We start from the raw sequence: 10826 nt of genomic DNA on the forward strand, positions 1-10826 counted from the left end.
TTTCTTCTTAAGAACCATCAGACAAGTGTAACCAATTGTGTTTCCACTGTGTCTAAACAGAGACCTAGGTCTTAAGACTTCAAGTTCAAATACTGGGAGGATTACTACCATTGCTTGAAGACTTTTAACATTGTTGCAACATGCTAACTTCTAGTCACTGCTGATAACAGGAAAGGAAAAAAATGCATTGAATTGGTCCATGAATAGAGAATGATGGCATATTGTTCAGACACAGTCAGTACTTTTGGGAATACAGTTTTAGATGCTTCTGTTATGGGAGGCAACTTTTACGGATTTAAATTTTAAGATTCAAACACAAAAACAAAAACCACTATGGTTCTTTGATGGAATCTGTGGTCTCCACTTCAGCTTACCAGGGAGTGCCAGACACGGTCACAGGCTGGATTCCGTGTGAGAGCGGCATGAACTGCTGGGCCAGTTTCCATACTGAAGAGGTCTTATGAAGATCTTGTGCAAAAACATGCGAAATACTGGAGTTCTGAAAATGATGAAAATCCAAGGGTCCACGATGGAGATCACAGAGAGGAAGCGCAGGGCCCGGAGGTCGTCGGCCTCTTGAGAGCGCCTGTCCACTGCCTTGAACGCACCAGAGTAAGCACGATACTGTGGCGAGGAGAGACAGTGTTACTCTACCTGGTGGGTTCACTGCTCCCCTCACCCTGCGTCCCCTTGCAATGCTCACTTTCGGTGAATTGGTGAGCAGCGAAGGCCGCTGCAAGGGGAGAACCCTGGAAGCTGGTGGGAGGTGGGGCTCATGTGCAGACCCGAGCCCGTCCCACTGGCTCAAGTTTCCAGGTCCCTGCCCTGCCAGGAAGCTCTGTGAGCCGAGTCGCCAGGTCCCCAGAAGCACGCAGGCTCCCTGTCCCACTAGAACCCTTAGCCCTATTTGCGTTTCTTCCTCCTGCCTACTTCCTGTCCTCTCCGAGTGGCTAGCGCAGACCTCAGCTGCACTTCTGAGATGTCACAAATACGGAGACAGCAGCAGGACAGAAGCTTTTAACCAGTGTGAAGAGACAGGCAACACGACAACGAAATGACCGAGCGTCACTTGGCCAAGGAACTGTCCAGCTGCTGTGAAATGCGTGTCTTCTGCCTGGCACAGATGGCTCCCTTTCCGCGCTGGCACCTTCTTTTCAGGCTACGGGGGAAAATGTGCACAAAAATACGAGCTTGTGCACCTGTGTCCAACCAACTCCTGGCATCTGCAGCTTCCCCGGGGCCCTGCTAACTGCCGCAGGCCACAGCTTTTCCTCCATTCCGGCAACTCTGCTGTCCAGACCAGCGCTCCAACCGCTTCCTGCTGCCATCGCTCCTTTGTGCCATTACACCCCCTACTGAGATTTCAGTGCACAGTGGGACAAAGGGACCCTAGCGGAACAGGAACAGGAATATGCACACCCACCGGGTGGGGACATGGGCAAGTGCAGCGGCCTGACCCACCGCGGGTGCTCGAACAACATCTCCCGGAGAAGACGCGTTGTCCCCTCATCCTTTGCTCGCCTCTTCACGTAGAGCACTTCAGCGGCCCAGCTGAAGACGTGAGTTAGGAAGACGTCCTACACTGGGCTGGCTTCTGTCTGGGTCCCTCCTCATCCTTACTGCCTCGTAACATGAATAGGAGTTACAACAGCTGACGTGCAGACAGAGCTATTTCCAGGTGCTTGTTCTAAGTACTTTTTTTAAAAAAAAATTCAGTTTATCGTTACGAAAGTCCTGTGAAGTCAGTATGATGAATGTCCCCATTTTACAGATGTGGAAACTGACGGCATGCCCAGATCTTACCTCCCTTCAGGGTCCACCTCAAAGATTACCCCTCTTAGGAGGTGTCTTTGAGGCAGTGGCTAAGCAGTCAGCATTGGGGCCTGTCTGCCTGAGCTGGAGTCTCCTCCTTGGAGGATCCCCTTTCTTTTTCATGTTCATTTATTCATTTATATTTGAAAGAGCAACAAGGCAGGTGGGAGAGAGCTTTTTTATTCACCTGCCAAATGCCCATAACTACTGGGGCTGGGCCAGGCCAAAGCCAGGAGCCCAGAACTCCATTCAGGTCCCCCATGGAGGTGGCAAGGACTTAAGTACTTGAGGCATCTTCTGCTGCCTCCCAGGATGCACTTAGCAGGAAACCGGACCAGAAGTGGAGGAGCCAGGACTCCAGCTGGCACCCCAATACGGGATGTGGGTGCCCAATGGAATGGCTCAACCCACTGCACCACACTGCCTGCCTCAGTCCCCTCCTTGGATGTGCAACTTCGGGGAAATCCAGGTCCTCATCTTTACTGTGGGAGTCACTGGACCTGCCCTCCAGGCTGGGTGTGAAGTTTGCATGAGAGGGATGTGTAGAACAGATTGTAGCACATGACGCAGTTGGTGATTGGTATTCTTTTTATCAGTTACAAGTGACTCCCTTCTTCCTCACATCTTCCCCATTTGCCTAGTCACTCCCCTCTCCCCTGGTATTATAGCTGTGTGGGCACCTGTGGCCCTTTTCTGATTTCCCGTCTCCACAATGGATAGGAGAGCATCTTGGATGTGGTAGGACCAGCTGTCTGCTGAACGGATCCATGGGTGACAACAGGTGATATGCTCAAGTTGATTTTAAGAGCAAACACTTCACATGCCTTTCTCCTTGAAGTGGAGAGGTGCAAAATCCGATTCAACCTCTTTGAGAAAGCTTCATCAGTGGGGATTGAGTCTAGGCAGGCGTGTTGGCTGAATGGCAAGAAAGCTGTGGTGTGAGCTTTGGGACTGATGCTTGTATAAACAAATCTGTTTATTTCCACACAGTACTTATCCCTGTCAATTCCACTGGGTTCTTTGTACTTTCAAGTCACTGGGTTGATATTTGACACCCATCTTTTGTTTTGTTTAAAAAAAAAAAAACACCTTGCATTTCAATTCCATTCTTCCATGAACTTAAAAAAATTTTGAGAGGGAGAGAGAGACCAAATGCTTGCAGAGTTGGGCCAAAGCTAGGAACTCAATCCAGGTCTCTCACATGAGTGGCAGGAACCCAAACCTGGTGACCCCCAAATGGGACATAGGTATCTCATGCATTAGGCTAAACACCTCCCAAATTTGGCGTCCAATAAAGTGGCTTAATTTACAGAAGATCCGTGTGAGAAGAGCGCCCTCTGGTGGACTTGGGAGTCACTGAGAACACAACGCTTTTCCAAGTAGGAGACTTGACTGAACATCCCTGCTTGAGAGATCTCTTTAGATTCTGATGAATCGAATTGAATTTTTTCAAAAAGATTTATTAATTTGAAGGACAGAGAGGGAGGGAGAGAGAGAGAGAGAAATATCTTCTTCCATTTTCTCATTCACTCCCCAAATGCCTGCTCTAGGCAGGGGTGGGCCAGGCTGAAGCCAGGAACTCCACCAGGGTCTCCCGTGTGGGTGGCAGGGACTCTAGCACTTGGGCCACCTTCCACTGCTTTCTCAGACACAGTGGCAGGGAGCTGGATCAGAAGCAGAGTGGCCAGGACTCGAACCGGTGCTCTAATATGGGATGTGGACATCCCAAGCAGCAGCTTGATCTGCTGTGCCACCACACCCTCCACTCAAACTGACCTTTTCTCCAGTGCCTCCTTCACCCCAGAGCTCGCCCTCTTCTCCGGCCCTTTAAGTCCACTTCGGACCCCCTCCCTTGGGCTCATCTCTTGCCCTTCCAATGCTTCTAACATCCTCCTTGGGAGAAACATTCCTTTCTGCCCACCATGATGACATGCGCACAAGAGCTGTCAGTGCGTGCAGGTGCGGAGTTCCCTCTGCTACTCTCTGCCTCCGTGGGTTCTTATCTATGCAATGACCCAAGTCCCTATGTATCTTTCCCTAGCCTTTAATTTTCTTGATTGGCGCATGGTCCCCCCTGCTCCTCCACCAACTTCCAATACACGGAGGCTTTTTAAGGTAAGACTCATTTTGATGGAAAGATGTCACATGTATTAAGAATGCGGCCGGCGCCATGGCTTAACAGGCTAATCCTCCGCCTTGCGGCGCCGGCACACCGGGTTCTAGTCCCGGTCGGGGCACCGATCCTGTCCCGGTTGCCCCTCTTCCAGGCCAGCTCTCTGCTATGGCCCGGGAAGGCAGTGGAGGATGGCCCAAGTCCTTGGGCCCTGCACCCGCATGGGAGACCAGGAGAAGCACCTGGCTCCTGGCTTCGGATCAGCGAGATGCGCTGGCCGCAGCAGCCATTGGAGGGTGAACCAACGGCAAAAAGGAAGACCTTTCTCTCCTCTCCGTCTCTCTCTCTCTCTCACTATCCACTCTGCCTGTCAAAAAAAAAAAAAAAAAAAAAAAAAAAAAAAAAAGAATGCACAGCAGGCCGGCGCCACGGCTCAATAGGCTAATCCTCCACCTTGCAGCGCCGGCACACCGGGTTCTAGTCCTGGTCAGGGCGCCTGATTCTGTCCCGGGTGCCCCTCTTCCAGGCCTGGGAGTGCAGTGGAGGATGGCCCAAGTGCTTGGGCCCTGCACCCCATGGGAGACCAGGAGAAGCACCTGGCTCCTGCTTTCGGATCAGTGCGGTGCGCTGGCCGCGGCGGCCATTGGAGGGTGAACCAACGGCAAAGGAAGACCTTTCTCCCTGTTTCTCTCTCTCTCACTGTCTAACTCTGCCTGTCTAAAAAAAAAAAAAAAAAGAATGCACAGCAAACAGCCTCTGAAGCTCATTCCATTGTCTCTACTGTTTCTTCCTGTTGCATCAGATCAGAAATTTGAACATTTGTTCTGGTCAAGTTGCTTATTCTAACCCAGCAGTATTGTGATGCTAAGCAATCAACCACACCCCAGCAAATTTGTCACTGGCCTAATACAGTCTTCTTGCGATGAGTAAATTACTACTTTTTAATATAAAATATCCCCCATATACAGCTGTATTTTTCCAGTTGCTATGTCCATTTCTCATAGAAGAGTGGTTTTCAGAATGTAGGATCTCCAATACCCATTCAATGTGTCCAAGACAGGAAAACTATTTTTCATTAAGAAGCTGTTATCTGGGTATTGGACACATGAGTTTGACCAAGGCTGTATGGCATCACTTCCACAGCTGTTCTTGTGTTTTCTCGGCCTTTCTAAGGTAGTAGGGTGAACGTGTGGCTGTGTGTGTTTTCAAAGATTTCCAGTATATCTGTGTTCTCCTGTTTTACTCACTGTAATCTCCATAACCTTACAATATTTCATTAAACCATTTCAAAATTCCATGGTTTTCCCTGCACCTATGCAAAACCACAAAAGGTAATTTTGTTATATACTTTTTGCAGTAATACTTAAAAAACTTTTAATATGATATATCTAACTTTCTTTTTCATTTGACAGGTAGAGTTACAGACAGTGAGAGAGAGAGACAGAGAGAAAGGTCTTCCTTCCGTTGGTTCACTCCCCAAATGGCCTCTACGGCCAATGCTGTGCTTGGTTTGCATTCCATTCTCAAGTTTGGCCCCAGCTAAGTCCCAGCTGTTGTAAACTTTTTTTTTTTTTTGACAGGCAGAGTGGATAGTGAGAGAGAGAGACAGAGAGAAAGGTCTTCCTTTTCTGTTGGTTTACCCTGCAATGGCCTCTGCAGCCGGCGCACCACACTGATCCGAAGCCAGGAGCCAGGTGGTTCCTCCTGGTCTCCCGTGGGGTGCAGGGCCCAAGGACTTGGGCCATCCTCCACTGCCCTCCTGGGCCACAACAGAGAGCTGGACTGGAAGAGGAGCAACTGGGACTAGAACCCAGCACCCATATGGGATGCCAGTGCCGCAGGTGAAGGATTAACCAAGTGAGCCCTACATTTAACTTTGAATATTGATACATATAATCCATGTAAATAAAAGCTCTTTTGGGTCCTAACGACTTTTTAAAAAGAGTATAGAAGAAGTCCTTAGACCCCTCTCCCAAAGATATGAAAACCACTACATTAGAACATAACTGTGTCCTGAATAGACTGCATTTCTTGATTTACTTTATAAGACCATCAGGCAATAATAATACATGGAAGCTATATAATAAGATAGAGGTCAGACACATATACACACACACACACATACATATATTTTCCTATTCCTAAGACAAGAGTGGCCTAGAAAGTGTGGCGGTCTCCAATAGCCATTCAGTGTGCCCAGCAAGTCAACACTATCTTCTTTAGAAAGCTGCTGTGTGCCCATTCACTCTCATTCTCACACTAATGTCCAGTGAGCTTTATCAGGACCAAATGACATGTGATGACATCACTCCCTGTCTTACAGGACAAGGATGGCTACCCTTGTTTTACAGATGAGGTAACTGAGCTCAGAACAGGTTCACTAGGCCTGGATTGTAGGTAGGAAGCCACGGAACCAGACCGAACCCCATATCCGATGCTAAAGCCCTTATCCCTTCCAGAAACTAGCCATGAAAAATGCAGTCTGCACTACACGTATTTTTGACTGTACGTTTTTAAAGAAATAACTTTCATCCATTATTTTCTTCAGTCATCACAATACCCTATGAGCTAGTTGAATCTCCCTAGCCACAGATCCCTCTGCAATGCTCTTTCCACTGGATTACACTGCTTTCTGCATTGTTCCTACCAAAACCTTCAGCCTCAGGACAAAACTGTCATGCATGGGCCACTTTCCGTTTTTATCATAGCACAGGTAAGCGAGGTTCCAACTTTAGAATAAGGGTCTGCAAACATGTTCTGTAAAGGACCAGAGCGTAAATATTTTAGGATGTACAGCCAAGAGACAAAATTATGACTATTTGGTAGGTACTTATATAACATGAGAGACTATGCATTTGTACAATTTTTTTTTTATTGATGAAACTAAAAAAAAATGGAGAACCTTTTGGGAGGAGAAATACACATTTACTAAGGAGAAAAATGTATTTTTTTCTCTTGGCTTAATTGAGGCTCTAAGTTCTCAGCCTTATCATTAAATGGTTGCTAATATCCATTGATAATAACTACTGTGCACTCCAGAGCTGCACAAAAAACAGCAGGCAGGACAGAAGTGGCCCCGGGCTGTGGTTGGCTGGTCCTGTTTAAAGTGTCCAACCAACAGCTTCCACGTCACCTGGGAACGTGTTAAGCCTGCCAACTGGTCCAGAGAGCCTGAGTCGGAAACCGCTGGGGATGAAGCCCAGGCATCATTCTTTTTAAAAGCCTGGCGGACGAGTCCCAGCACGCTGGAGTTTGGAAACCACAGCTCCGCGGCTTTATGTGGACAGCGGTTTCTTCCTTTCTTTGTTTTTGGGGGTTCTGACCCCAATCCTGCCTGAGGAGTCTGCAGACTAGCTTCTCCACCCCAGGGGCAGTGTGCCATGCACTTAAATGCTGTTCCCGTTGGGCAGATACTCCGGGGAAGGGGGGAGGGGATACCCACAGAGGCCAGGTGTCTGGGAGCCCAGCGGTGACCCCCTCTAAAACCACTAGATGCTCCCCGCCCCCTGGGGTCACCCGAAACCAGGAATCATGGCTTTCGTGTCGCCCCACTTGTCCAGACGGAACCTAAACCCGTCAAGACAGGTCCCCGCTGCGGCTGAAACCTGCGTGCGGCTGCCTCCCGGTTTCTGGCAAGCACCGGAGACCGCGGCACCGCGCCTCCAAGCGGACCCGCGAGTTTTCCTGCACTCAACCCACGCCTTCAGTCCCCGGCCTCCGCAGCCCCCGTGGGCAGGAGCAAACCGTGCCTTACTGGCTCTGCCCGCCAACACCCCGGGGGGCTCCCTCGAGACTCTAGGGGCCTCTTCCTGGCTCCACTAAAAATACAGGGAGCGCTGGGGATTAAAACCCTGCCCGGCCGTCTGCGAGGAGGAGGGACGCGGTGCTGCCCAGCAGGAATCCGGGTCTGCGCCTCACACGTCCGGGGCGCAAAGGTGGCGCAGGGGGAAGCGAACTCTGACGTTGGAGAGGGCAGTGCCCGGCTGAGGGGGCCCCGTGCGCCTTGCTCGTGGTCTTCCCTCCTCTGACCGTCCCTCCTCTCGCCCCCCACAAACCGGCTGGTCTCTGAGGGCTGTGGCGGGAATCCGGTATGGGGAGCGCAGTCAGCAAGCCTGCCCGCCCAGGGCGCAGAGCCCCGTGGCGCCGCGTCCGTACCCGCCCCGCGCCCCGGTCCCCCGCAGCCGCGACGCCCAGCGACTCACAATTAACGGCAGCGAGCACATGGAGAAGAGCACCGTCATGAGGGCCAGCAGCAGCAGGTGATCCAGCTCCTCCAAGGGGTGCGGAGACGCCCCGCGCTCGCCGGCGCCCGGCCCGGTGCGCTCCCTGGGGCCGGAGCGCGGGTGCCGGCGCAGGCGCAGGTGCATGGTGTAGAGGTTGCGCATGGCGCCCAGGTTGCACAGCACGATGGCCAGCACGAGCAGCGCCATGAGGCTGGAGTAGAGCACGGAGTAGCCCAGCACGGCCGAGGAGCTGTCGTCGTGGACCATCTGGATGAAGCACCAGGTGCCGGGGCAGTACTGCACGAAGCGCCCGAAGCCCGCGAAGGGCAGCGCACAGAAAGCCAGGCAGAAGACGCCCACGACGGGCGCCACCAGCGCGCCCCGGCGCACGGTGATGTGGCGTCGGTAGAAGAAGGGGTGCCCCAGGGACAGCCAGCACTCGAGCGCCATGGCCAGGAGCTGCAGCGTCGAGGCGAGCCCGAAGAAGGACATGCAGAAGGCGAAGGCCTGGCACAGCGAGTCTCCGGGCACGGGCATCAGCCCCCACAGGCTCCGGTTCTGCGCGTAGGCGGTCAGCACCACCGGGCTCACGAGGCACTTGCCCAGCAAGTCGGTCACCGTCAAGCCGCACACCAGCACGTAGAAGACCGAGGGCGGCGGGCGCGACGGCCGCGGCGGGCACGAGCCCAGCCCCGAGCGCGCCAGCAGCCCCAGGGCCAGCAGGTTGCCCAGGAGGCCTGCGCTGAAGAGCACGCTGCCCGTCGTCGCCGAGTTGCCCTTCTCCACCGACGTGGTGTTGTGGCAGCGGTAAGAGGGCGCCCTCATGGCCGGCGGGCTGGCTGCGGGGCGCGAGCTTCGGGTGCGCGGGGCTCCTGGCGCGCGGCTGCGGAGGAGCCCCCCGGGGCGCTTGGGCGCACGCGGCTCGGCCCGAGAGAGGCTAAGCCGCAGAGGAGGCTCGGCTTGGCGCGGCGGGCGGTGCCCCGGGGCCGGCGCCTCCCAGCCCGACTCTGGGTCACACCCTCTCCACGGGGCGGGTCGCGGCCTCGGGGCGCAGGGAAGGAAGGAAGGGAGGCAGGAGGGAGGGAGGCGACCAAGTCCGAGCTCCCAGGAGAGGTGGGAGAACTGTTGGGATGGAGGTGGGGAAAAACCAGCCAGCGCCAGGGAGGAGGCCCACGAGGGGTGGGGGGCGGACGACTCTGGAGATGAGCAAAGAAAGGTTGAAAAAGGGCACCGCCCTTATGTCTTCAATTAGTGACACTTGAGCCAGCCCGGTCCACGGGGGTCTTAACCTCGATCTCCACCGAGACAGCAGGTGACAGAGGAGCTGGGCGTCGCAAGCAAGCCGGGTGTCTGTTTATAGACCTCCACGCTCAGCCTGGCTCCCTTGGCTGCTCCTCCCAAGAGGCCGATCAAATTTCAGGGGGGTGGGCCCAGGGAAAAGCCAGAGGCAGTGTTGGCCCTGGTGGGCCTCCTGAGACCTTGTGGGTGCAGGGCTGTGGTTAGCAGCATGTGTGCTTCATCACATAGGCCTGTGTTCAAGTCCTGGTTCAGGCTCTTCGTTGCCGGCGAACCACCCTCCCCCTGCAGGGACATGGAGATAACCCAGGCAGAGTGCAGAGGCTTAGGATTTGCTTGCTCCAGGCAGCGGGCTGTCACTCATGTGGTGGAAGGGGGTTTTGATAACTGAGGTTCAGCTGCAGTTTTGAGCATGGATTTTGGAACCAGAAAAAAAAAATGGACTTGATTTAGGGCTCTCTGCCTCTTCTGGTTTGCGACTACTAGAAAACATTCCTTTTGCGTCATAAAGGCTAGGAGATTATTCATGGTTTGTTTCTTTAATTAACACCCCATATCCTAGACGAGAAACTGGCTTTGAGTGTGGACTTTGAGCCGCATCGCTGGGGCCGTATTATGTAAGCAAGTAGATTATTCCGCGGCCTGAAGATGCTCATTCCCAGGCCCTGTGCCTGCTCCTATGGATGGTGTCACAGAGAGGGCAGCGTCCAGGGGCTTCAGATGCGGCAGCCTGATGGACAGGCAGGGGGGTGGCCTCCAAGCTGAAGCCTGGCCAGTGCTGCAGGCCACGGTGTGCAGAGGAAGCATCCCGGCGTTGGAAGTCGTTCTGCACTCCACCGCTAGCTGTGTGACCTTGGCTCAGTGACTTGGCTGCTCTGAGTTTTCGTTCCCTTAGAAATAGGATCTGGAGCATAATGCCCACCTCAAAGCCCCCTGTGGGGCTGAGAAAAGGTGAGCTCCAAGTGACCGTGGTAGTAAGAGCTGGCACAGATGGCTGTTCTCTTGCCGCGTATGCCAAACCTTCACATGCATCCACTCGCTAGATGGCCTTGCCTAGGGTTGGTTTCCTTGTCGTCCGCCTCTCTCTCTCCCTCCTTCTCTCTCTCATCCCCACCTCCAGCTTCTAGCACCAAATAGATTTGTAAAAGCTCTACTTGAGTTAATGAAGTGGCAGGAGGAACAGCCCCCTTTCACCCAAGGACACGAGAACCCGACGGAAGCTGGGGTCTCCTCCCCCGACACACACAGTTTATACCCATTTCTGGACGGGCACAGTTTCCTGCAGTCCCATGATGGTATCCAGAGCACATCTGGTGGATTCCCCCTTCCGAACCCTTCCTTGAAGCGCGTTGCACGGGGGTGTGCATCCGAAGCACATCTGC

General features: G+C 53.3%; 1 protein-coding gene across 1 annotated transcript; it reads right to left on the reverse strand.

Moving 5' to 3' along the window:
• Positions 1 to 393: 393 nt before the first annotated feature.
• On the reverse strand, positions 394 to 8973 carry PTGDR (prostaglandin D2 receptor). Its single transcript, XM_062204588.1, has 2 exons — positions 8128 to 8973; positions 394 to 624 (listed from the first exon to the last, which is right to left on the reverse strand). The coding sequence occupies exons 1-2, from the start codon at positions 8971 to 8973 to the stop codon at positions 394 to 396; spliced, it is 1077 nt and encodes a 358-aa protein (XP_062060572.1).
• Positions 8974 to 10826: the final 1853 nt, after the last annotated feature.

The sequence above is a fragment of the Lepus europaeus genome, chromosome 11 (assembly GCF_033115175.1).
Source record: "Lepus europaeus isolate LE1 chromosome 11, mLepTim1.pri, whole genome shotgun sequence".
NCBI classification, from domain to species: Eukaryota; Metazoa; Chordata; class Mammalia; order Lagomorpha; family Leporidae; genus Lepus; species Lepus europaeus.

Coding starts and splice junctions, on each gene's coding strand:
- PTGDR (XM_062204588.1), bottom strand. CDS start 8,973: ATGAGGGCGCCCTCTTACCGCTGCCACAACACCACGTCGGTGGAGAAG. Junction 625..8,127: donor TGTGCTCGCTGCCGTTAATT/GTGAGTCGCTGG, acceptor TCCTCGCCACAG/TATCGTGCTTACTCTGGTGC.